The sequence below is a fragment of the Oryzias latipes genome, chromosome 10 (assembly GCF_053564925.1).
Source record: "Oryzias latipes strain Hd-rR chromosome 10, Olatipes_Hd-rR_3.1".
Taxonomy (NCBI): domain Eukaryota; kingdom Metazoa; phylum Chordata; class Actinopteri; order Beloniformes; family Adrianichthyidae; genus Oryzias; species Oryzias latipes.
In genome coordinates this window covers 23,123,527-23,150,363 of record NC_136246.1, presented here as the reverse complement: position 1 = coordinate 23,150,363, position 26,837 = coordinate 23,123,527, and the positions used below count along the sequence as shown (strand labels likewise).

At 41.3% G+C, this 26,837-nt stretch overlaps 1 protein-coding gene across 7 annotated transcripts; it reads left to right on the top strand.

Moving 5' to 3' along the window:
- Positions 1–737: 737 nt before the first annotated feature.
- On the top strand, positions 738–26,350 carry ankhd1 (ankyrin repeat and KH domain containing 1). 7 transcript variants are annotated; one of them, XM_023959295.2, is made up of 40 exons: positions 738–1,220; positions 3,259–3,412; positions 8,574–8,730; positions 8,853–9,015; positions 9,167–9,314; positions 9,396–9,629; positions 9,779–9,873; positions 10,447–10,602; positions 11,060–11,141; positions 11,289–11,480; positions 11,608–11,717; positions 12,812–12,899; positions 13,304–13,431; positions 13,545–13,688; positions 13,769–13,871; positions 13,953–14,215; positions 14,347–14,634; positions 14,725–15,133; positions 15,224–15,363; positions 15,450–15,561; positions 15,820–15,965; positions 16,905–17,047; positions 17,581–17,794; positions 17,950–18,125; positions 18,432–18,594; positions 18,676–18,771; positions 18,872–18,988; positions 19,077–19,245; positions 19,712–19,911; positions 20,038–20,402; positions 20,517–20,669; positions 20,850–20,999; positions 21,697–21,841; positions 21,920–23,227; positions 23,313–23,478; positions 23,744–23,851; positions 24,641–24,877; positions 24,963–25,147; positions 25,220–25,387; positions 25,501–26,350. In XM_023959295.2, exons 1-40 carry the CDS (start codon positions 942–944, stop codon positions 25,558–25,560), a joined length of 7,914 nt encoding a protein of 2,637 aa, XP_023815063.1. In that variant the 5' UTR covers positions 738–941; the 3' UTR covers positions 25,561–26,350. The 7 variants fall into 7 exon arrangements, with proteins under 7 accessions (XP_023815063.1, XP_023815059.1, XP_023815058.1 ...); XM_023959291.2 differs by having other exon boundaries at positions 8,868–9,015; positions 21,697–23,227; XM_023959290.2 differs by having other exon boundaries at positions 21,697–23,227.
- The last annotated feature ends 487 nt before the right edge of the window (positions 26,351–26,837 follow it).

Below are 26,837 nucleotides of genomic sequence, written 5' to 3'. Positions count from 1 at the left end.
TATATTTTTCTGACTAATTTTTATTTTTTGGTAAAAGAACCAATAATCAGTTAATTTTTTGAGAATATTTAAATAACGCAACCGAAATCCATGTTATCACTCACAATTTTTTGTCAGTCTTATTTTAAAAAATCTAAATACATTTTAGATATAAGGCACAATTGAAGCTGAAAACTGGAGCAATTTATCTTATTTTTTTAGCAACTGTGAAATTATTTTTTGTTCACTTTAGTATTTTGCAGCTTGTAATTTGGTATTTATCTTTTAAATGTTAACTAAATTTACTGAGAATATTAAGTAAACGAATATTTCACCGTAAGTACGTTTATTTTATTGTTATTTTTATAAACAAGAAATGTATGACATTTGTAAAAAATAAAATAAAATTTTAAAAAGACAGTCCATCAAAGCACACATGGATAACAACAAACTGTTTTTCTTGTGAAAACGATTACTTAAAAGTGTTGGCGAAATTTACTTTTAAAATGTGCAAGATCCTAAATTTACAACAAATATATGCCTTGATTTCCTTCCAATACTTGCATAAACTAGGAAAACTAACAACTAGTTAAGTTATTAGTCTACCATGTCGTGCTTGACGTTCGTTCTACAGCCTCGTGATATTGGTAAACCTAACATGACGTTTTGGGTTCACTGGTGATTGACACAAATTATAGCCAATGGGTGATGACGTTTTCTCCATCTGAGCCAATAGCGTTTCGCAAGTTCTCAACAGAGGCGTTGTTTCTGAGAAACAGTGCGAATCGGGTTAGGTTGTTAGAAAGTTAATGGCTGGGGGAAAGAGATCCTCCTCAACCCTCGCTACGGGAGAGTTTCTGGATTCCCTGAAGTAAAATCAAGCAAATATCTTACAGGAAAGCGCCTGGACGGATCCTTAAGTCAACAGCTAGCTCTGTAACGCACGCATCGTGAACCTAAGTATGCAGGATGCTGTAGCCGGGACAGCAATGCTGACGGACGGCTTTGAGGACGAGATTGACTCGGTGACTCCTCGCTCCCCAGTGGCAGAGATGGGGGTAGGAGCGACACCAGGAGGAGTCGGACTAGGGGGCATTGGGATTGGTGTAGGTGGAAAGAAAGTGCGTTTGTACAGTGAACCAGGTGGACCTGGAGCAGAAAGACTGGATTTCAAACTAGCGGCTGCGGCCGTCCTCTCCTCGGGTCCAGGATCCGGCAGCGACGAAGACGAGGTTTCAGAGGTAGCAACGCTAAGCTAGTTAGCTAAACCGTAGCAGAGAACATTCCTCTTCTAGCGCTAGCTGATTTCTAGCTAGCATTAGCTCGCAGTTGGCAGCCACCCCCTTCCAGGCCGCTGAAATTACGTAAAAATAACATGTGCTGTAATATAATAGAACCTCGTGTAACTTCAGATAGTCAAGAGTGTTTTAACGTGGGTCGTGTTTGGTGAGACATGTACAGTTATACCCGTCAAACGGCTGAAATGTTTTATTTATGCAGCACAGGCTGTGGTCACGGCCTAGTTCGGGTGGAAGCGACGACGGCCTCGTTTGGTTCTGTCGTCTCGCAAGACCCCATCACAAGTTTGCAGTCCTAAAAGCTCTTCAGCCACAGCAAATGGATGATGGACACAAACCCACGAACGGATACAGCCACTTAAATATACGCTATTTCGTGTCCGTGGTGCAATTACGTCACTTTATCAAATCATGTAAATTAACTCCGATGGCCCCTCGGCTAACTTTTATAGTTATACGCTTAGATAAAGTATTTACCCCCCTATTCGCGGCGAGTGGAACTTTCCACATTTGGTTTTAATAAAAAAAAAGGTTAGTTGGGATTTTGGTCCTCAGCCTCGGTAAATCATTTTGTCAACAGACAACACTGCTGTAAACTTGACTTTTACGTCGCGAGATGTTCGACTTTCCATGTCGTCCACCAACCAATGCCGGTGTGATGGCATCTCGACAATTTTTGCTAAACATACTTGCAAGCCTGTTGACAATTTAATTTGCGCAATTTAAAGAAAACTGATCTCTGCGCAAAAGGGATATGTAACCCCACCTTTCACGCGAGTTTATTTTGTGCAGCCATGTCCAATGCTAACACAGTCTGGTCGGAGACACATTTTCCACGTTGCCAAACTGTTTTTTTTATATACAATTTGGTTACCGCTAAATAAAATACAAATGGGCAGAGAAGTGGACTTTGGGACCTGCATTCTGAGTTAAATATATGGAACTTGTATAAATATTCGTTGGCCAAAATTTTCGCTGCACTACAAAGAGAGTGATTTACAGCTCACTGTCAAAAATGGCCTGAAATTTAATTTCTGACAATTGAACCTGATGAACTGTCTTTTAGTATGCTTCCCTAACATTTGTCCAGAGGATTATCGGCCTGAAAAAGCAGAGCCATGACAGTCAAACAAGGATGTCAGCTGACAGTCAGTTTTTGTCTCAGCATCTGCCTTGTAGATGCAAATCAACTAGAACATATCCAATTTGTTAGGTCCACCCAAAGAGACAAATTGAAATTTAATGAGTGTGTCTCTTCTATTATTTCTCTCCTTGGTAGCACAGTGACAATTGATCATTTCTTTTTGTGTTTTACTTCAATAGAGAACTTTCAGCTTAGAGCTGTGGCTAAAGTCTGAGCTTCAGGATTAAACAGATGCCATTCTAGGTCTTTCCAGCTCTCTGGATACCAACATGCTAGGATCTGTAGTTCATTAATCATGACACTGATATCCATTGTTGATTACAAAGATTCTTGTATGTAATGCGCTTCCCATTGTGGTGTACTGTGCTCCAGTGTTTCCTCCAAATTGCGGAATTCTGACTCTACGTTATCACTTGAAGTCGGTCACCAAGCCTGCTTGACCTTATGCACGGACTTGGAGATAATGCTATACATTAATTTTCAGTAAAAATAATGTGTAATTGAAACAAATCTTTCATTTTCTAAGATAACCTGCTCTGTTTTAGTTATTCTTTATTTTTTTGTAAGACGATTATCTTCTCAAAGATGTAACGACATTTAAAAAAAAGTCCTTGCTTAAAGAAATCAGAACATTAAGGCACCACTTGCATCATATTTCCCAGGACAGATTAACACTATAGTAGCCAAATTATACATTTTGTAACAAAAATCTCAAAAGCCTATTTTTGCTTTTAAAACTAGTTTGTCATATCCATTAGTGCAGCAAAAAGCAACTTTAAAGCTCAAGCATTCAAAGGAATAAAATGTAATGTCTGACCATTTTGTGTCCCTCACAAGGTGGAGTCATTCATTTTGGACCAGGAGGACTTGGACAACCCCATCATGAAGACGGCATCAGAGTTGCTTTTGTCCAGCGCCACAGACGGAGTGGATTTGAGGACTGTTGATCCAGAGACGCAGGCCCGACTTGAAGCTCTGCTGGAAGCTGCAGGTAGGACTTTTGTGTGAATGGTTTTCTGCTCCAGCTTGAACACACATGGCTCATTGGGTGGTGCCTAGTTTGTCACATTTTTTGTTAAAAAATTAGGAGCACATGTTTTTGCTTTTATGCGTATCTCTCTTCATAATAAAACAACTTTAATAGTCTTTGGTGTTAGAGAACGGTTTGAAAGTGACTTTTAAAAATATGTTTAATTAACACCTGTAATCACAGTTTAAGTAGGCCTGCATAGAGTAATCCAGTAGAGCCAGGTGTCCTGGCCTTGTTTGGGCCTGTGAACATTACCATGCAGATTAACGTTGAAGCACGCTTGAGCCTCCACAGCATGCACACAGCCTGCGTTGAAAGGCTAACGGCTAATCTCATTGTAGTCTCCTTTCTCAGAGGCTTGTGGTACCAGAGGCAGTGAAATTTGTGAAATCTTGATTCACACTAGTTTTCACAGGTTTTGCAATGATACTAATAAATAAATGGAGTGTGCAGTATTTTTTTTATTCGTTGTTTCCAAATATAGAAACTTCCTATGTAAAATTAATGCAGCTATAATATTTTGATATTTCTTTTCTAAGCAAAATAGTAAAATACTGATTCAAGATATTTATTTCAAATTTTCCTTGTCTTGAATGTAATTTTAGTAAGCGCCATGTGTCTGTGGGGCTACTCATTAGATATGATTTATGAATAATGGTGTTTGGAATAAAAGAAAACTGTCAAAACTGTCATTTTTGGAGAAAAGCAATTATTACTGTAGTCGAAGAAAACTTTAATGCAATCTAAATAAGGCTTTCCCTCCTCTGCAGTACCTTTTTATAGCTTTATAGGGAACATCAAAAACTGGATTTTGAAATAGCTGTATCATAGATTATAAAAACCCTATTGAATTTTCTAATATCTATTTAATTTGTCCAGACATTCAGTCCTTGTGTTTGGTAAAGTCAGTTGTACCAGTTTCTTTTAACACGTATCCTTTAAAGGAACTTGACTGAATAATAGTAAAATATATACATGGATAATATATGCAGAAGTCCTCACTCAGCTTTGCATTTGTTTTAATACAAGTATTGTAGTTGATCTTTTTCTATAGGGATTGGTGCCGGTCTCTTTCGATTAGTTTGCCTGTCTGTTTTTTTTAAATCTTTGATCAGTTTCTACTGCTAGTTTCATGCGAACAAACGGTAGGAAATGTAGAAAGCAGCTAGAAGGGTTGAAGTCCAATTCATCTTTCTCACACACAAGTCAATTTCCTGACAAATTATATAGGAAAACTTTCAGTTTACTTTTTGATTCAGCTGACTACAAAGTACATAAATTATAACTAAATAGTTTTGAGGTGGTTTAAGAGAGACATTGTTTATTAATCGCAATGTTTTAAAACATCAAACACGATGTAACAAATCAGCTTCATTTCATTTTTATATTTTTGTGTAAAATCTAAAGTTATAAGTTGTTTTTCTTTGATATACAGTTTTGCGTAATAGTATGATCCAAATGTATCCTGCAGCCATAAGCTCTAACAGCTATGAAGGCATTTAAATGCTCAATTTAATGCTAAACCAGAAATGTCACATTTAATAGATGGGTTTGAATGATGGAAAAAAAGTCAAAAAACAGATTGCAAACCTTAAAATTAGTTATTTTAGGATGAACAGTTTCCAACTGTTTCGTAAACGGTTTAATTCAACCAAATCTTCTTATTAAATGGCCTCAGAAAGGCAAATTTCTATTGGATTTTCGAGAAATGAAAACATTTGGATCTAACCAAGAGTAAAAAAAATGTTTTGTTGGAATTATCATTCATTTAGTAAACTGACTAACCATGTCATGCAGACTTAATTACAGCACATGCCAGCTGTAAGACAAGTCTGACATGGATTATTAATGACTGCAACTCTTACCATTGCTGGTGCTAGGATGACCTTGACCACCGTCTCCCATTTTCTGTACACGTTAAGAAACCAAATAAGATGCAATTTTTATCAGAACGTATACATACATTTGAATAGGATGTTGATGGAGTAGTTTATTTTGAATTTTGATGTCACGCACTTTTGCCCTCTTGTTCAAATGCAGACAGAATTTTTTTTATAAGACTGCTGTAAAGTGAATAATTTTTTAATATAAACTTTCTATACTCTATATTTTTAATGCCACTGATAAAAAACATTCAAGCAGACATTGGTTGAATTGTTTTATATTATATAAATTTATATTTAAATGCGTTCATGGTTTTTTTCTATCCAGTTTTACATTGTTTTAAATAAAAAAATATTGATGACCACAGTGTTCAGAAAACTATTTAGCAAAACCTTTTTTTGACAAAACAAGCGAGAAACGACTATAAAACTGGATGTAAGTCATGTAAGTAGGAATACTCTTCATCTGTTTGTAGCATATGTAACTCCTGTAAAGGAATCTATTAATAAACAAACTGTCCCACATTTCATTAATGAAATCTCCACGGCGCTTATCGTGTCATATAGAATGTATAATCCCAAATAAAACCACTTAAAATCTCATTGCAGGAATCAAAAATTTTAAATTGCCAAAAATGTCAATAATATGTTTGTTTTAATTACCTGGCCACTTGCGGGTGTAGTGTGACTTGTTTACGCTGCATGCACCACAAGAATGAAATCCTTATTTAGTTTTTCCTGAAGTTTACAGTAAACTGTTTGAGGATTTTAGGGATTTCCTTTTTTTTAATTAACTGTAAGTGGAGCATCTCAATAGGACAACAAAGCAGTACAGTAAATATTTGACTCATAACCTCTAGATTACACGGTTTGGTTGTCTTTTATCTTGGCATGCAGTTCTGTACGACGTTGAACATCGTTAAATGTTTATTTTGATCATTTTTAACTATTTCTGATGAGAGATCTGGAAAATGTGTTTGTTTTCTGCACAAACATTTTTGTAATCTTTCAGTCTTAACCGTTTATAGAGTTTTAAAAAGAGCATACTGCTGTGTAAAGATCAAGATTAACTTTTTAAATTCCTGTAGGGAAATTCCGTTGTTGTAGCAGCGCCATAAAATGAATGGGAAATATACAGGGAAGAAACACAGCCAGAAAATTGCAGGGTATAATATGACCGACCTGTGCCCATACGTTGACTTAGCAAATATAAAGCTCTCTAAAAAGAGATCACAGTGGCTTTCCTTTTTTGAGGCCGTGTCTTTAATGGATAAGCAGATGATATTGTTATCTAAATGCTACATTTTTTTCTAGCATTTTTCTAAATTGTTTGTTCCTTTTTTTTAAGTTTTAGGTTATAATTTCATTTGCGTTTAATTATTTTTCCAGTATTTGTCTTGTTGGCTGTGCCCTCATGCCTTATTGACCCGACTGCACTAAAGAAATACTTGACCCACTGAGGTCTGACACACTTAAACACAAAGTACTCCACGTTTACTTGTAAATATGTAGTTTTAAATCCTAAAATTAGTCCAGTTCATGTGAATTGTGTTCTAACATTTGCATTGTGCTAGATATATCTGTCCTTTATATATATTATCTTAGAACATCTTGATTAAAGGTCGTGTTGTTTGTGTAAACATAACCGTTTTGGGTGGAGCTGAGCGAGACCAGCTGGTTATGAGTGAACATATAATAAAAAGATTTACACTTTACACTGAAACTTCAGTCTTTGTCCTCTACTCTTATACTTAATAGACAAGAGACAAAGTTTAGTCAAACATACAAATGTTCCTTTTGACTTTAAAACACTGTGTACATTGTGTTATGGTTGTGTTGCTTTTGTATTTAGTGATGCATAAAATATTGCTGTTTGTTAAATCAAGAAGCTAATTAGTTTGAATAGATTTGCAAAAAGACCAAATGAAAAATAAGCAATGTAGTCAGTCGTTTGGATTAATTCAGTTTATTTAGAAAGAACAAAGACTAAAACAGGCGGATGTCAGTTGTTTTCTTTTATTGCTATAGTGTGATAATTGTTTTGGATAAATATACTGCATTCAGGTCACTCCTTTTGGTTTCAACTTTTTGAGTCATTACCAAAACTGATTTTCTTTATTAAACAATTTTTACAGTTTCCTCTTTGTCCCAACTTTTAACCTTTTCATGCTTTCATTTCCAACAACATTTTGGGTTTGTCTCCAGTCTGCTGCCTTCACAGTTGTTTTTGACTGACTGGATTTTAACCACATTTTCTTCTCCTTGACTATTTTTTGCATAGTATGTGACTTTTTTTGTTTGTTTTTTTTGGTTTTGGTTTTAAAAGTTCAACAAATATCTTAATCTATGGTTACTAATGACAAGGCTCTACCTCTTCTGCATTCCTTGTAGTTTTTTAATGAGGTTTGGGCTGTTCACTGTAGAATTTAGTACAATAGCAGAGGGAAAATGGAAACATGTTCTTAAATCCTGTATCAGAATTTTTAAGCTAAACTGTAATGCTCTGTAGATTGAAATATGTAGAAACCAAAATTTGGCCTGTGATGTCTGAAATGGTACCTTGATGAAAAGATTCTTAAATCGAATTCAATGTATATTTCAATAGAGTTGGACCTGAAACTTCTCTTCTTTAGACATTTTAAAACTATTACAAATGGAAAATGGATCAAATAAGACGCATTTCTGCTCATCTGAGGATTTTGTGTCTGAACCACAAGCCTGTCGTTAACATCTGTTGAGTTTGTCTTGGTGACATGTGGTTAGTTAGACCGGTGCTCAATTCTCTTCGAAAATCTGCAGCTTTTGGTCAGATAGAGGTGTAGACCTTCCCTTTTCTTGCTGATTATCACAGCCAAAACTCCTTTGAAAGTGTGGATTTATAAATGCAAAAAACAACTTTGAAAAATGATTTTACCAAAACTATTGTATATCTTGGCAAACATTCATTTGTAGAGCATTTAATGCATCACCCAATCCTCATAGTTGTTTAAAACATCTTTATTTTACACCTGATGCTGTGAAGGTAGTGACAGATTTATGAAGTCATGTTAACAAAGCTTTTGTGTGTGTGTGTGTGTTTGTGTGTGGTGTTTTTTGCCCCCCTCCTCCATGTGTGTGCTGCTACTAACCTTGGATTGGATTGGCTGGACTGGACTTGCTTCTTCCCCTGGCCTGGTGTGGTTATGCTCCCCTGTGGTCTGCATTGCCCTCTGCACCACTGCCCTCTTGGTGTTCGGCAGGCATCGGTAAACTGTCCACTGCCGATGGCAAAGCTTTTGCAGACCCTGAAGTGCTACGGCGGCTGACGTCATCAGTGAGCTGTGCCCTGGATGAGGCTGCAGCTGCCCTGACCCGTATGAGAGCAGAAAACACACTCAACGCTGGTCAGGCTGACAAGTATGTATCCCATCCATTCTGAACATCTCAACCCCTCTCTCCCAAATGCCAGTAGCTTGTATGCTTCCTTCAATTTCAGGTGTGTTTTTGTTTGCTTGTCACAGTGGCAGTAATTGTAGCAGTTTGGTTATTTTCAGCCGCAGCTTAGCAGAGGCGTGTTCAGATGGAGATGTCAACGCTGTGCGCAAACTTCTGGATGAAGGCCGGAGCGTCAACGAACACACAGAAGAGGGAGAAAGCCTGTTGTGCCTGGCCTGCTCTGCTGGTTATTATGAACTTGCACAGGTAGAATGAAGAAGGCATGGCACATAGTTCACTATAGAATGAGCTGTGCTGCTGCACCAACAAAAACTGTAGTTTTACATTTGTTGTTGGATCTTTTGTCTTAAACACAACCCCTGTGTGTTTTTAAATAATTTCCCCTTTTAACTTTTAGGTTTTGTTGGCCATGCATGCCAATGTAGAAGATCGGGGCATCAAGGGGGACATAACGCCCCTGATGGCTGCTGCCAGTGGAGGCTATGTGGACATTGTCAAACTGCTCCTAGTCCATGGAGCAGATGTTAATGCACAATCTTCCACAGGTAAACTATAACCGTCAAATGAGAATTCTTTACATCTTGTTTTGCTGTTTGGTAATTTTTTTCTTCCTTGTTTCTTTCCAGGCAACACAGCTCTGACGTATGCATGTGCCGGCGGCTTTGTGGATGTGGTTAAGGTGCTGCTAAAGGAGGGTGCAAACATTGAAGATCACAATGAGAATGGACACACTCCCCTCATGGAGGCGGCCAGCGCCGGCCATGTAGAAGTGGCCAGGGTCCTTTTGGAGTATGGCGCCGGCATCAACACACACTCCAACGAGTTCAAGGAGAGTGCTCTAACACTTGCCTGCTACAAAGGTGGGAGCTCTAATGTGTCGATATTCATCATGTTACGCACCATCTGATCCTAACAGTACTTGTATAAATTGAATATGTGATATGTCATGTCCAACCATCTTTGCTAATGCTTTTAAATATTTCTTTCATATCTAATTTCTTCTCTTTAGGTCACTTGGATATGGTGCGCTTTCTCTTGGAGGCTGGAGCTGACCAGGAGCATAAAACAGATGAGATGCATACAGCACTAATGGAGGCTTGCATGGTGAGTCTCTGATAAAAAATAAGGAAAAAATAACTTTTTGACTGCAATTTTTTCTGAATTTTAAACGTAAAATCTTTTTTCTCATTAAAATCCTCAGGTTTTACTTAAATTTTTCAATTTATTTTGCAAAGCATTCATGTTCTCCCGTAAAGCCCATTTGTTTTACTCAGTATTCTCACACAAATTATTAAAAAGAAACTACGTAGGTATTTGCCAAATTCTACTAAATTTTCGGACCGAAAAGATCACAACTGTGAACAAATCTTGTAGAGTATGAGAGCTTGGTGGAAATTCTCCAAAAACAAAATATTTTTTGGATTTTATTTGCAACTGGTTTCAATAAAGAAAATAAATCAGTGTAACAACATAGACTAACGTAAAGTGATGAAGGATTATGTCAGATTGTTTTGTTTTTAGGCGACTGCTAACAAAACCACAATAATTATAATAAACTGTTTAGACTGCGAGTTTTCACGTCTCTTATTGGGCATCATTTTAGCTTTTTCCAAAGATGGTTCTGTCCATTTTTTCAGGTGCTTATCTCTACATTATTCATGTGTCTCTCTGTCCCAGGACGGCCATGTGGAGGTAGCGCGACTGCTGTTGGACAGCGGTGCACAGGTCAACATGCCAGCGGACTCCTTTGAGTCGCCCCTCACCCTTGCTGCGTGTGGAGGACACGTGGAGCTGGCAGCCTTGCTCATTGAGAGAGGTGCCAATTTGGAAGAGGTATGTAGAAACACAGAAATTGTCACAACACTATAAGGATTGCCAAGGCAGGAAACAAAATGCACACCAGGGTGCATTTTGGTTGAAATCATCTATCACAAGTTGTAGCTTTGGTGTTCACGGACCATTTGACTTTTATTTTTGAATATTATAGAAGTTTAAATCTCATCTTCTGCATTCCTAGTCATTGTCTGTCGCATGTCTCATGACAGGGACAGTTTAAATTGTTGTAACTGAGGAAAATTTTAATCAAAAATGCCTGTTATGATACTTGATCCAATTTAGAGAAGCATACCAGATTACTATACCAGATACCAGAGTTTGTGCGTTTAACACAACTGAAATAAATGTCTCTCTCCAGATTAATTTTAGTAAGACATAATTGAAACTGTTTTACTGACCACAGCTTTGTTGTGAGTTCACTTTCTAAGCTAATGATGGATGTTTTCATGTCCAGGTTAATGATGAAGGCTACACTCCGCTGATGGAGGCAGCAAGAGAAGGTCATGAAGAGATGGTAGCGCTTCTGTTAGCTCAAGGTGAGAAGCTTTGCTGTTAAATCGGTCTTAAATACACCATTCCTTCTTCATCTAGGAGAAAAAAGAATGAGAATCCCAACCACCTTTGAGGTTTTCAATTTTTTTATTGAATAAAGTAAAGCTAACTTCACTTCTCCTGTTGTCCAGGTGCTAACATCAACGCCCAGACAGAGGAGACCCAGGAGACTGCGTTGACACTGGCATGTTGCGGAGGCTTTTTGGAAGTTGCAGACTTCCTCATTAAAGCAGGAGCTGATATTGAGCTAGGATGCTCCACTCCTCTAATGGAAGCTGCACAGGAAGGCCATCTGGAGCTGGTCAAATACCTACTAGCTGCAGGTAAGGGAAAAAAAACGTAAAAAAGCAAGAGAAAGAATGGAGATGTGTCCGCTTAAAAAATGGTCATTTTTAAATAAATACAATCTTTGTCTTGCCCCCCCCCCCCCCCCCCCCCCCCCCCATTCAGGTGCCAATGTTCATGCCACCACAGCAACAGGAGACACAGCATTGACCTATGCATGTGAGAATGGGCACACGGATGTGGCTGATGTGCTGCTGCAAGCTGGAGCCAACTTGGTATGTCATTTTAAAATCCTCTCCATTATTTCTGACTGGCCTTACAACATAAAGCTAACATTTATGCCTTGCATTTATTATTTTTCTATTTGAATGAGGTAGGAGATTAAATAATTACTATGTGTAACAGCGGCCCTCTTGAGAGTGACAGATTTGTCACAACACAATGCCTAGTAGTTGATATAATTATACCAGGCGTTAAATTGGTTGTGTTAAAAAAGAGGTGTGCATCACAGTGAAAATGATACTTGCCTTTTAATTGGGGATGTCCCGATCAGGTCTTTTTGGCCCAATCTGGCTCCAAGTAATTCAATATCAATTAGCTGCCAATATCACGTCTCAATCCGATACTTTTGTAACACATTTAAAAAATGAACACATTTATTTAATATCTAATAAGGCTGGGTATCACCAATAATTTCCAGAATCCGTTTGATTTGATTCGATTCACCAGAGCCTGGATAGATTTGATTTACGATCCATTCGATTCTGTTTCAGATTTTTGTGCACTTCCTGCTCAAATTAGTGTCGTAATCTGCTGCACTTCACGGCAATAAAATGTCATGATCCATTCACGATATGCCGACTTCTAAATATTCTGTCCCTGATTGAGAGACAAAATATAATTCTGATCAAGTCTGAAACAAAATGATTGGGCCTGTTTTCTGATCATATGATCAGATCGGGGCATCCCTGCTTTAAACCGTTTGATTTTTTGAAATGTTCTTAATTCTCTCCAGTCTTTTACCAGTATAAATCTATAAACTCAAGCTTCCAAATGTGCTGCACTGATTTTGACAAATGGATCAAAACGAGTGAACCTGAATATAATTTTATAATAATTTAGTAGAACTGGCTGTTTGCAGAAAGTTTATGTCTGTGTGAACTCGAAGGTTTTAGACAAAATAATGTCACATTTTGATTCCGGCAGATTAATTGTCTGAGATGTGAAATAAAATACTAGAAAACTTAAATTTGAGTGCCTAAACCACAAGTGGGTATTTTAGTTTCTAAAACACCAAAACATGTGTATATTAGTATATTGTAAAGCTGCTGTAGGACCGTACACATGCATCTTTTATGTCTTTCTGCAGGAGCATGAATCAGAAGGCGGCCGGACCCCCCTCATGAAGGCAGCAAGGGCGGGGCATCTCTGCACAGTACAGTTTCTCATCAGCAAAGGTGAGTTGTCCATTCTTTTAGGGTTAACACAGTTCCTATAGATTTTTATTTATCAAAAATTTGACCCAAAACCCTTAAAATGTCCTTTTATACCTAAAGATATTATTAAGTGTTTTAAAATGTTATGTGCAGAATTAAAAGTCATGTATTCTAATTTGTGATCTTAAAATGTTGCATAAAGATATTGAGACCTATAGAAAAATCTCCAAAATTAAAGATTTCTTGTCTCAGTCTTGATGTTTAAGGGAAATAAATGACAACTTCTGAGTTTCTTGGTGCAATGGTCATTAAAATTTACTAAAAGGATGTCTTAGTTGCTCTGTAGACCATGATACAGACAACCAATGTGATTGATCTCATCCATGAGAAGTTTCTGAGCCGGACTATGTGGATCTCCCGTTTAGGTGCTAATGTCAACAGAACTACTGCCAACAATGATCACACAGTGGTCTCTCTGGCCTGTGCTGGAGGGCATCTCGCTGTGGTGGAGTTGCTGTTGGCACACGGCGCAGATCCTACGCACAGACTCAAAGTAATGCATGTTTCAGTGAAACATTTTGACATTTTGTGGATTTATTCATGCACGTCAATTGGAATCTTCAAACAGCCAAACATAAAAGAAAACTGGGTGGTTATTTCTTCTAGGATGGTTCAACCATGCTGATTGAAGCTGCTAAGGGTGGCCACACTAACGTGGTGTCCTACTTGTTGGATTACCCCAACAACATCCTGTCTGTACCAGCCCCCGACCTGTCCCAGTTCACACCCCCATCACAAGACGCCTCTCAGGTATTTGCTGCAGGACAATTCATTTTACACAGCGTTCATCTGGGAAAATATTTGACATCTTTACACATGCGTTGTTGCAGGTTCCTCGTGTCCCATTCCAAGCTCTCGCCATGGTAGTACCCCCCCAGGAGCCCGACAGAGCCCCATCAAACATCTCCACACCCCCACCCATTTCCAGCAAAGGTAAACTGCTGCAAAGGAAGCTTCTTGAGGAGCTTGACTTCAAACAAGCTGTTTCACCAACACGCTTCTCTTTAAATATAGGCGTGTCTAAACAGAGGCAAGCAGCCATGCAGCCCGGTGTCCCCTGTTCTGTGGGACGGGGGTCTGAAGCGGAGCCTCTGCCACCCTTCCACTTGTGCCAACCTCTGGAGTGCATTGTGGAGGAAACGGAGGGAAAGCTAAATGAGCTGGGCCAGAGAATTAGCGCTATTGAAAAGGCTCAGCTACAATCATTAGAGCTTATTCAGGGGGAGCCGCTCACCAAAGACAAGATTGAGGAGCTAAAGAAGAGCAGAGAGGAACAGGTACAATTCGTTTTTATACCAGTCTGATTTTTTTGGGGGGATTGTATTCGACAGTACCCACTATCCACACAGCTTATGTTTAAGAAAACACCCAACAATACTTGAATGAAATAAGTGTATTATTGACTTAGGTGCAGAAGAAGAAGAAAATCTTGAAGGAGTTGCAGAAGGTAGAGCGTCGGCTGCAGTTGAAAACACAGCAACAGTTCACCAAAGAGTACATGGAAGCAAAGGGCTTAAAGGAAGATCAGGAGGCGGGACAAAGCCAGGGCCCGGGGCCGGGGCCTGGGATTACAGCAACAGACCCCGCGCTCCTCCTTTCCACGGCAGTTGTTCAGGCGCACACTGGCTCCGACACGGATGAAGAGGCCAACAAAGACGAGGAACAAGAAGACCAGCCAGGGGAGGACGGGGAAGAGGTAAAAGCTTCAGTTAAGATAGTGTTTGTCGACTAAGCCCTTTTGAAATTTGACAGATCTATTGTGAAGGTTATATCTGTGTGCTCTCAGGAAGAGGAAGATGATGATGAAGAAGAGGAGGGCTCAGATGACGACGGCGAGGACGACGACTATCCCAAGCTTCCTCAGGTTGACACAATCCTCTATAGGGATGGACCACAGCAGCCTCCTCTTCCTCCTTCGCCACAGACTCAGCCTCAGCCTCCTCCTCCACCTCTTCAGGCTCCTTTTGTCCCAATCCAACCCCTGCCAGATTACAATCCTGCAGACTACGCAGGAAGTACAAGTCCAGAGCTGCAGAGGGTATTGCTGGGGCAACAGATTCTAGGGCAGCAGCAGGGTCAGGGTCAACAGCTTGCTGGGCTTGGTCCTGGAATGATACCGCAGCATGCTCCAGATGGGCTGATGGTAGCTACACCTGCGCAGACGCTCACAGACACGCTGGATGACATCATGGCAGGTATGTAGGAATCTTTTCACAGAAGCCCAAATAAAATTCCACCTAAAACGAAAGTGATCATTTCAATTTTGTTTTATTTCTTTTTTGTAGCTGTGAGCAGTCGCGTGCCCATGCTGAACACTACGACTTCTCCCACGCCCCTCTCCCAGCCGCCTGCACAGACGCCCGCAAACATCGCATCTCCCCCTTCTGTACTGCCCTTGTACCCCTCTGTTGACATTGATGCACATGTAAGATGCAAAGCCAACTCAACATGACCGATATTTGACAGCCTAGCAGAAACTTGAATTATAAAACAGCAACGTTTTCTACACAGACGGAGAGTAATCACGACACAGCGTTGACGTTAGCGTGTGCAGGAGGACACGAGGAGCTAGTGTCTGTCCTCCTGGCACGGGGAGCCAACATCGAGCACCGGGATAAGAAAGGTAAAGAGCATCACAGAACAATGAGGAGAAAATAGTTTACATCCAATTCTATTAAATTGGGAGGCGTCAGTTTGCAACCGAGAGATGCTCCCCAAAAGCGAAACAAAAACATTTCAAAAGATACAGTTCTAATGTATTCCAGATTGTTCAGATTGTTGCAATTCCAATTCATGATATTGGCAAAGTTGGGAACTGTTTAGAGGTCAAAATAAAATGAAATTAAAAAAATGAAATGAAATGTGTGTTTGTTGTCCACAGGGTTTACCCCTTTGATCCTGGCAGCCACTGCTGGCCACGTGGGAGTGGTTGAGGTGCTGCTTGACAAATGCGGTGACATCGAGGCCCAGTCAGAGAGAACCAAAGACACGCCCCTCTCGCTGGCCTGCTCCGGGGGACGCCAAGAGGTAGACACAATCCTTTGCTGGACCTCCAGAGAAACTGCACTCGATTTTAACATTTTTTTTAATCTAAAAAAGCTGCTCTCAGATTAGCAGCGTCACAAAAATGGTATGTAAGAAAAGGAAACTACACGAAAATAAAAAATGTGCATGATTATCTTTACATATAAATACGCAGAAAGCCCAGGGATTAGGAGGATCGGTCCCAAGGTGTCTTTTATAGACAGATTAGCTAAAAACGGTTGATACCGTTCTCACAACCTAATTGATTCTCACATTTTAGTATAAAGCAATACATAGAATTGATGCACAGGTTCTGAATAAATAAAAAACACAGCTCACAAAGGCTAACGTAATGATGTTGGATGTTGAGTTTGTTCTGGAGATGTGACTAATCTTAATAATTTCCAGACGTTCAAAACTATTACAATGTGCATCCGTTATTCGTTCACTCCTCATTCATACTTGGTGATGGCAAACTACTGATGATAATCCACAGGTTCCCTGGGGTAGACTGACAGAGGTGTTGCTGCAGCATCGAGGGGTTTCAGAGATATTGTCTGAATCTGTTTATAAATGATTTGTTGAAATGATTAAGCCTAACATGCACGGCTCTCTTTGAGTTTGGAGGATCACCCCAGCTGGAGTGCTCTAAAGAAACTACTGTAGAGTTTAGTCTATGCAAAAACAAAAGCTTTAGCCTGGGGTCTCATGCAGTCCTGCAACAAGTATCACACCCAATACACCATTAAAATCTCTATAAACTTGAGAAAATGAGCTCTATATACATTACTTGTCCATCCATCTTTGACTGTTGTCCCCGCGACCCACGACATTGGATGGATACATTACATGTCTTATGTACATATATGAAATTACAGCTTAACATGGAAAGGAAAACCTTAATTACTTTTTCAAAGTTGTTTCTGTTGGTTTGCTTTACAGGTTGTGGAGTTGCTGCTGCTGCGTGGAGCCAACAAGGAACACCGCAACGTTTCAGACTACACTCCTCTGAGCTTGGCTGCTTCTGGAGGATATGTCAATATCATCAAGATACTCCTCAACGCTGGAGCTGAGATCAACTCCAGGTGAAAGATGATGATAGTCTCAGATTACAGTTGTGGCATAGCATAACAGTATTTACCCATAATCCCCTTTTTCTGCCAAGCAAAAGGAAAGCCATGTGTGACATTTTGAATAAGTACACCTAAATTAAAATAAACCTAATTGATTGTAAACGCTAGAGTGGCTTCAGGGTTCTATCAGAAAGTCATGTCAGAGTGCACTGTTAGTAGCAGCAGGATGACCCCACAGTTTAAAAAGTTTAAAAAAGCTCAACCGTTTATGACATACCTCATTCGAATATAGGAGACATCAGGTAATAATACTCATATAAATTTATAAAGTCTAATGCAATTACTACTCAGAAATGATGTAATTTTACTTTTACCATCATACTAAGAGTTTAACTGTGACAAATTACAGTGAAAAACAGAAGCCCTGTTTTACTGTTTTCTAACTCTGAATCATGAATCAAACCAGCAATGTGATTTTTCTTCTTTGAGTTGATGTCATGCTGTCTATTGTTGAAGCTAAAAGTGTACTTCCTACCTTTCAACAGGACCGGCAGCAAGCTGGGAATCTCTCCGCTGATGCTGGCTGCGATGAACGGCCATGTGCCAGCTGTGAAGCTGTTGCTGGATATGGGCTCCGACATCAACGCCCAGATTGAAACCAACCGAAACACCGCTTTGACTCTAGCCTGCTTTCAGGGGCGGGCCGAGGTCGTCAGCCTGCTGCTCGATCGCAAGGCTAATGTTGAGCATCGGGCCAAGGTGGGGGGAGTCTTCCACTTGTGGTTGCACGAGTGACCTTTTACTTACCTTGTATAGGAAAGAATATCTGTATTTTTTATTATAATTTAAGTGGAAATTGTCCCTTAGTGTTCTATCTACAGCAGATTTTAATAATGTATTCTTGTTTCCAACAGACTGGTTTAACTCCTCTGATGGAAGCAGCCTCTGGAGGTTATGCAGAAGTGGGCCGTGTCCTGTTGGACAAAGGTGCTGATGTCAATGCTCCCCCTGTCCCCTCATCCCGAGACACTGCCCTCACCATTGCTGCTGACAAGGGCCACTACAAGTTCTGTGAGCTGCTTATCAACAGGTGAGGACAGCGAAGCCTTTGAATTTAAGAGCTTTTTCTATTTAACAAAAAAAAAAAAAATGTCCATCAATTCAATTTTTTCTGGGGAAATGATATTTTTTCGCAGAACCATTTGAAGGAGAGACTGTTTCCTTTGTCTTGCATTATTGCTGTTTTAGTCACCTCTCCAGGAGTTGCCTCCAATGTGAAATGGCTTAGTGTCACTTATGAGTCCTCTGCTTTATTCTACAAAGTATAGAGTTCACCTGTTTGGACAAAAGGGGTTTTTAAGTCCTTATGGCAATGCATCCTTTTTCTCATTTGTAGGTGCGCTCATATTGATGTACGAAACAAGAAAGGGAACACTCCTCTCTGGTTGGCAGCAAACGGTGGTCACTTTGAAGTTGTTCAGCTCCTTGTACACGCCAGCGCCGATGTGGATGCAGCCGACAACCGCAAAATCACCCCACTTATGGCGGCATTTCGCAAGGTATCTAGGCTGGAATTGGAAGCGCTGCATAAAACTATATCATGGCGTTCCTTTGGTTAACATAATCGTTTATCATTTTAGGGTCACGTGAAGGTGGTTCAGTATCTTGTGAAGGAGGTTAACCAGTTCCCATCAGACATCGAGTGCATGAGATATATTGCTACCATCGCAGACAAGGTAAAATGGATTCTTTTTGTTCCAGTTACTATTAGCTCATCAAGGAACAAGGATGTTATCGTGACATTAGCAAAGCAATAAATGTGGGTGTTTATTGCAGGAGCTGTTAAAGAAATGCCACCAATGTATGGAGACCATTGTCAAAGCTAAAGATCAGCAAGCAGCTGAAGCCAACAAAAATGCTAGCATTCTTCTTAAGGAGCTGGACCTGGAGAAGGTAATGTTGGAGGATCTTTCCTCCTAAAAGTATTCTATGGCCTCAAGGATGTGTTTTTTTTTTATATGTCTTTGTTGTGTCTTAACAGTCTCGAGAAGAGAGCAAGAAGCAGGCCCTGGCTGCAAAGCGGGAGAAGAGGAAGGAGAAACGCAAGAAGAAAAAGGAGGAGCAAAAGAGGAAGCAGGAGGAAGAAGAGGGACAGAAAACGAAGGAGGAGTCCTCTGAGATGCACGACCAGAAGGAGGATTCAGCTGATGGTAACCCCCAACGCCTTTCATTGCATATAAATGACTTGACAGTGTTGACAGTGTTGCGCAAGTTGCGTTCTAAAAATCTCTTGCAATACGTGAAATAGTCAGGTTTATTTATTTTTTATTATTATTGATGTTTTAAAGCTGTAAAGCCCTTCACTACCCTTCCCTTTAAACACTTTTCTCAGTCGGACATGAATGTTTCCACACTTTTTTCTTTGTTTTAACACTCAAAGTTTGTGTTACACATTCTGTACAGAACTCAGGACTGACAACTGTCAACCGCCAATCTTGACGCAGAAACAAAAAACAACATCCAAAATTGCAACCACACAAAAAAATCACAAAACTGCAGAGCTGCAAAAAGTGAACTGTATTATAGAGAGGGACCGCTGTATTGGTCAATTTGTTAAAAATGTAGTGTTCATTGAGCACAAGATTCATATTTTGGCTTGTATGAATTTCATTCTAGAAGCTGAAGTTCCCATTGAACCTCCAAGTGCGACCACCACCACCACCATCGGTATATCAGCCACCTCCCCCACCTTCACTACACCTTTTGGTAAGAAGCGAGCAAACGTGGCCACTACCCCAAGCACCAATCGCAAGAACAAAAAGAACAAGACTAAGGATTCAGCACCAAGTGAACCAATTATATTACAGGACCCCCAGGTAAATATAAAAAACAAGTCTTTCTTTTTGGATTAAAACCTAATTTAATTTTTCAGCCCTATAATATACACTGATGCATTTTAAAGTGTAAAGAAACGATAACGACTGTAAGTTATTATTTCTTAGGTTGTGTTAGCACAACACAAGGCTGACAAGAACAAGATCCATGGTGAGCCACGTGGTGGGGGTGGGGGCGTGACGGGTGGCAACAGCGATTCTGACCCGCTGGACAGCACCGATTGTGCCAGTGAGAGCAGCAGCAGTGGTGGGAAGAGTCAGGAGCTCAACTACCTCCCTGACCTCACCTCCTTCGCCTCCTCCTCCTCTTCCTCTTCTTCTTCTTCATCCTCCTCATCCTCGGCCCCTTCCTCAGGAGCGGCCCCCTCCCAGATCCCCTTGCCTGGCCCAGAGAAGAGACACTTTCCTCAGCCGCAAGCTGACAGCAAAGTAGACAATAAGGTCACGGTCTCCATCTCAAAGCCACTGCAAAAGTAAGTAAGCTTGGCTGAAGCTGAGGTTTTATTTGATTGTATCGGTCTCTGCAAACGGCGGGTCATGAAATGCTGATGCAAAAATGTAGCCAACTCCTGTCTGTTCTCTCACAGAGTTCCAGATGCAAACGACTCCACCTCAAACTCTTTGCCTTCGCCGTTCAAACCCATGGTTCTTCCCGTCACGTCGCCCAACACCAAGCACAGCCTCACAAGTCCAAAGAGAATCCAAAAAAGAGATGAAGGGTGGAAAGAGGTGGTCAGAAGGTCAGTAAACGCTTTTGTCCTCTTTTTTTTTCTTCCTTTTCTTCCAAAAAGATAAATTGATTGCTATTGTTTAATAGGAATAATGATTTTAGCTTAGTCAAAACCTTAAATTTGAATGAACACTAAAATAAAACAAATATTTTGCAGTTAACCCCCCCCCTTCTCCTTTTTCCCCCTAAGATCAAAGAAGCTGTCTGTGCCAGCCTCTGTTGTGTCTCGGATCATGGGCCGAGGAGGCTGCAACATCACGGCCATTCAAGACGTGACAGGAGCTCATATTGACGTGGACAAACAGAAGGACAAGAATGGGGAGAGAATGATTACTATCAGGTAAAAAAATAATTCCCTTTAGGATGTCCGATGGTGCTGCAGTTTTTAGTTTAATTCTCATGAATTGGTCTGAGTCTCCACAGGTTTTTTAGATTCTACATGAATTCTACCTGAATTTTACCTGAAGAATAGACTAAGAATAACTAATTGGGATAAAGTACAACTAAATAAAAAGCTTGCATAAAAGATTTAGTTCGATTGCTTGTTTTTGTGCAGACCTTTTAGTTTGTAAGGTGTGATGCTTGGTGTGTGTACTCTGGTCCCACAGTCCTAAAACAGAGCAGTTGACAGTCATATCTACATTCCTGTAGAACTCAAAACATGGCAACCATAGTTACAATCAAGATACTAACCACTGAAACTCATAAAAGGAATAGACTGAATAAAAATGCACCGTCCACATATTATTGTCTAGAAAACTTGTGATCTGCTGAGTCCTGTTGAATGGTTAGCACTTAGACAGCAGAAACTGGACTGATGCTGCTGTTGCTGAAAACACACCAAGTTGTATCCTGGCCAATACACGGCAACAAGAGCAGCAAGTTTACTCACTATGTTTATGGCAGAACACCAGAAAGAGTCACATAGGAGAAATTAAAGAATATGGAGTATGACCGCTACTGGAAGCCAAAAAGTTTGATGATTAGGCTTGTAGATTACAAAAAATTCAATGAGTTTCATTTTTTTGTCCTCTCAGAGGAGGGACGGAGTCTACACGGTATGCAGTGCAGCTGATCAACGCTCTAATCCAAGACCCAGCCAAGGAGCTTGAGGATCTAATTCCCCGAAACCACATCAGGGCCCCAGGCTCTAAAACAACCCCAGCATCCTTTTCTTCTACCGTAGGGACCACCAGTGGCTCAACTACCAGCACAAAGGCTTTAAGCTCATTGGTCACATCTCCCTGTGTTCCGTTCCAGCCCCCCTCCACATCTTCATCCTCCTCTCAGTCTGCAGGGAAGATTGGGAAGGGGCTTTCATCAAACATCAGACAGCCTTTCCCAGTGTCTCTGCCCCTGGCATACGCCCACCCTCAGCTTGCCCTGCTGGCTCAGACGATGCACCAAATCAGACATCCTCGTCTACCTATGGCTCAGTTTGGAGGCACCTTCTCTCCCCAATCCAGTACCTGGGGTCCCTTCCCAGTCCGTCCCGTAAGTCCCGGCAGTGCTAACAGCTCCCCAAAACACAACGGAGGCGCAAACAATGCTGGTGCTCAGGCCAGATCCAACTCGACCCACAGCGAGCACAGCATCACAGCCAGCTCAGGAACGGCAGTCCCCACCTCCAACATGACCACCACTAGTGTGCCCAACACATCTGCAGCCTCGCCTCATCCCACTAATCCTACTCCGTATAATCCACAGCAAAGTGTCCCCACTCCTTCGTCTGTTAGGAAGCAGCTCTTTGCCCCTGACCCCAAACTTGCTGGCGCCACCCCTGTATCTTCTGCTGCTCAGTGCAGTGGTAGTAATACAGTAGCAGGCACGGCTTCTCCTGCACATCACAGTTCAACCACGACAACGGCAAACCCCTCTCTGGAGCCAGTAGGATCCATTTCTCAGGCCCCCGCCCAGCCCGCTAAATCAGAGCCCAGTGGTGTTGCCCCTCCTGGGAAGGACAAGCTGCCTCTACACGGAGAGAGCCAGACTGTGTCAGTCAGCGAGAGCATCAACTCTGTCGGTTTCAGTTCTCAAGCCATGACTGTAGTTTCCAAATCAGAGTCTCGACAGCAATTGCCACCTCCTCCCTCCTCTGCATCGTCGACGGAAGCTCCTCCTCCCCTCCTTAACCCACAGCCCAGTTCTCACCTTCCTTCAGCGTCGGCCCCCATCCTCTCCCCCAGGGTTGCGCACCCCAACAACACCATTCCTCATTTCTCAGCCCCCGCTCCCAGGATCTCTCATCGTATGCAGCCATCAGGGCCTTACTATTCCCTTTCTGAGCAACAGACGCAGCAGCAACAGCTGTCTGGGTTTGTGCCCCCAAGCAAGGAATCCCTCAAACAAACCCAAAACCAGACGTCCCAGCCACCAAGTGGACCCGCTCAAGCCCAATCACACGCCCATGGTCAGGCTCCAGGCTCCCTCCAGGTCTCTGTGAACATGGGGATCATCAACGGTTCCCAGATGCCGCATGTCACTGGTGCAGGGAAGCCTCAGCAGATCCCTCCCAACTTTGGTCCTGCAGGTCTCTTCAGCATCAGCAGCATCTTTGATAACAGCCAAGTGAGTTGAAGCGATCTGTTTGGGTGGGGGGTGCACGATTTATCTTGGTGTTAACCATTGCGTATGCTTGTGGTTGATGCTGCAGGTGGGAAACAGTCAGGTATGGGGAGCGTGCCATTTACCTGCTCGATCACCACCAGAGCAGTCGTATTCAGCCCATCCGCCTTTTGTCATGGGCCAAATGGAAAATATGATGCCCCCACCTCCACCAGACAGCTCCAAAGCACCTGGTTACCGCCCTGTCTCTCAGGGTAATGTTTACTTTGACTTCACGTAGTGTGCAAATTTACATCACCTTTTAAAAAATATATATATTAGAAATGAAGTGACAGTAATAATGCCTTTTATTTGACTTTATTGATATTAAATTAATGTAAGGTGCTTATTTTTTTTGTCAGTGCATCATAATCATGCACTGTGTAGATAAAAGTATCAGAGAAAAAAAACAAAAAGATGGTTGTTTGGATTTGAAATGCATATGAGGCTAAAGTGTGTTTGAATTTTCTTTTTTCACAGCTATATCTGGCAGCCATATGTACGTGCAGCAGGGTCACGGAGGAGTCGGCACACCCTCCATCAGCAGACAGCACTTCTCCCCTCACCCATGGAGTGCGTCCACGTCAGGTACTTGAGCAAACCTGCTTCCTACAGTGATCCTACAGTGATCTATTTGAAATATCCCTTCATTTGAGATTGAAATAATATTAAAGTTCCACTCCAAACATCTTTTGTAAAATCGTTCCCACGGTCTTTTGATTATCGATGATGCTGTTTTAAGCCCACAATCAAAAATTCTGTCATTTTCTAGGACATAGCTTCTGCAGAGCGGCATAGTTCATTAGAAATTCGCCTCTGAGTGGGCAGGACTGTTGGCGTGGAAGAAACCCACCTCCCCTTTCCTTCCCGTTGTGAAGCAAAGCAGGGACCTTGTGACCCACAGGCTCTTTCTCAAACAGCATTTTTCCATCTGCTCTTGATTTACTAGAGTTTAAACAAAGAAATTCTCAGAAATGCAGTTTAAGCTTAATTCTCTTTATAAATGGTTAATGGCATATGCTTGTATAGCTTTCTACCTTCCTTGAAGGCCCAAAGCGCTTTACACCCAAAGTCCCATTCACACACACATCCACACTCTGATGGCGGCTGTGCTGACAAACACTGGCACCAACCTTCCACCAGAGGCAAGGTGGGGTTCAGTGACTTGCCCAAGGAACCATAGGCAGGCAAGGCTGAAATTGAACCTGCAATAATCCGATCAGAGGTCGGCCGCCCTACCGCTCCAGCCCTCCATCATAAGAAAAATGCCACAAGAACATGTTAAAAAGAAACAAAACATTGTTCATCAGAGTGGGTCTTTAAGGTCTTAAAGCTTGTCTCTCTGAATCTTATCGCGTCTTTTTTCTCCTCCACCAGGTGAATCCCTCGTCCTGCCTCCTCCTACAGTGTCCTCCTCTGCCATGGTGCCTCCTCCCCAACCGAAGCCAGGCAACTCCTCCCAGCAGGACCGAAAAGTTCCCCCACCTATCGGCACCGAACGGTTGGCGAGAATCAGACAGACTGGTACAGTCAACCCACCTCTCCTCCCAAGCAGCTACCCGGCTTCAGTTGGACAGGGGGGCATTTGGTCTTTTGGAGTTGGTAGCGCCTCAGGTAGGACTCTCACTTTACAACCTCTAGTGATGTCCTTTTGATTTCATGCACCAAAAAGCTCATAAGCCTTTGTGTTGTGGTACAGAGGCCATGTCTGGTTGGTCCCAACCCCTGATGGGCAGCCACATGATGCACCCGCAGCTGCAGCCTGATCAGTCGGCCTTCTCTCAGCACCAGCTCATGGAACAGGACGACACCGGCATTGCAAACCCTGCTAACAACTACCACCAGCCTCAACATTTGCCCAGCAATTACATAGACTTCCAGAAGGTAACACTCGCTACGTTGATCATGTATTGCCTTTTTTGCCTTCTTTTTTCGAACTGTTTGTCCTTTCTTCAGGGTATGCCTATGTCAATGTATGGAGGAACTATGCTGACTCCCCATCCTCCCATGGCAGAGGGGCCTGGGGGTCCAATGTACAATGGTTTGCATGCAGGTGACCCTGCATGGAGCCCCATCATCAAAGTTGTACCTGGCAGTGCAGACAATTCTGACCCACAGCAGCAGGTGAGCCCACCTTCTGTCAAACTTGACCAGTTTATGTGCTCAATTAGAATAATGGGATCTGATCAATGTTGCTGTTTTGTTTTTCATTTCGTGCCTCGTCTTATCTTCTGTAGGTCTGGCCTGGTACCTGGGCACCTCATGTGGGCAACGTGCACCTGAACCATGTCAACTAGACCGAGTTCAAACATTTGCCGCACACAGCATGACCCACAAAACAAACATGTACTACCAACTGATGAGAATGACCGAAGGAGACAAAGGAAAAAAATGATACAAAGTACTTGTTAACTTCAGTAGACCTAAGAGTTCAGAGCATTGGCTGAAGAATGGGGAATTCAGTTCACCATTCTTTCATGTGCCTATCCCATGAAGGAAATTGGGCTAGAGCTGTTATCGAAGTCCTGACGAGGCGAACAGACGGGCGCGATTTCCTGTTCACCAGGATCCATTCTCTGCGTAGTTTAGCAAATATGACTTAAACCCACATACATTGTTCTTGGGATACAGGGGTCTCAACATGAAGTAGCTATTTAAACTCGGCCCAGATCTAGATGATGATTACTTAAAGAGAGAAATCAGAACCTTTTAGAGTGGTAAATACATGTATAATTGTTTACATACTAAAAAGGGTTAAAATGAGAGTAAATTTCATGTCGTATAGTGGCTCTACTTTATGTAGCCTGTATTAATGTGAAATATTTACCTTAATATTCAATAAAAAGATTGAAAAAAAACCATTATCTTCCTTGCATCCTTTTATTTTCTCACATTAACATTTCTGAAACCTAAATAAAGGTTATATTGTTCTGCAGATTCTTTTTGGCATCAAATTCATTAAAATTTTTAAGGACTATGGATGTGTACTTTCAAAAATGCAGAATTTTGTACAGATCCATTATCAATAATCTGCACCATAAAAGTGCCACAATACATGTTTTTTTATAATAAAGGATCAAGCATCTCAAGTCCTCGGCTGTAACCCTTGTGCTATCCTAGGCACTTTAACATTTGGAGTTGGGTCATCTAGACCCACTAGACAGTGCTCTGAACCTTTTTTCTTCAATGATTTGTGATCTTCACTGGTGTCCATGGATTACATGAAATCTTTCCACCTTTATCCACCTTTGTCATGGTAGGGAAACACGTCAAAGTAAGGGTGGGGTCATCTAAGATAGCACAAGGGTTTTTATGCTGGATTTTGTATGTTAACACTTTGTTCAATAAAGTTGGAAAAAAAAGAAAGCACAAGGATTAAGATGTTTTCTTAGCAACATGTTACACAACACTGCCACATAGTGGTGATACATTGCAATGACATCCTAGGATCATTCTTTCTACAAACTATAAACTCATTTTTAAATTTGTAAGTCTGAAAATGTGAATGTATCACTAAGAATTTCTAGTGATACCATTTCTAAAGTTTTCCAAAAAAAAATGCAATAGTGGTGTT

Coding starts and splice junctions, on each gene's coding strand:
- ankhd1 (XM_023959290.2), top strand. CDS start 942: ATGCAGGATGCTGTAGCCGGGACAGCAATGCTGACGGACGGCTTTGAG. Junction 1,221..3,258: donor ACGAAGACGAGGTTTCAGAG/GTAGCAACGCTA, acceptor GTCCCTCACAAG/GTGGAGTCATTCATTTTGGA. Junction 23,479..23,743: donor TTACCGCCCTGTCTCTCAGG/GTAATGTTTACT, acceptor CTTTTTTCACAG/CTATATCTGGCAGCCATATG.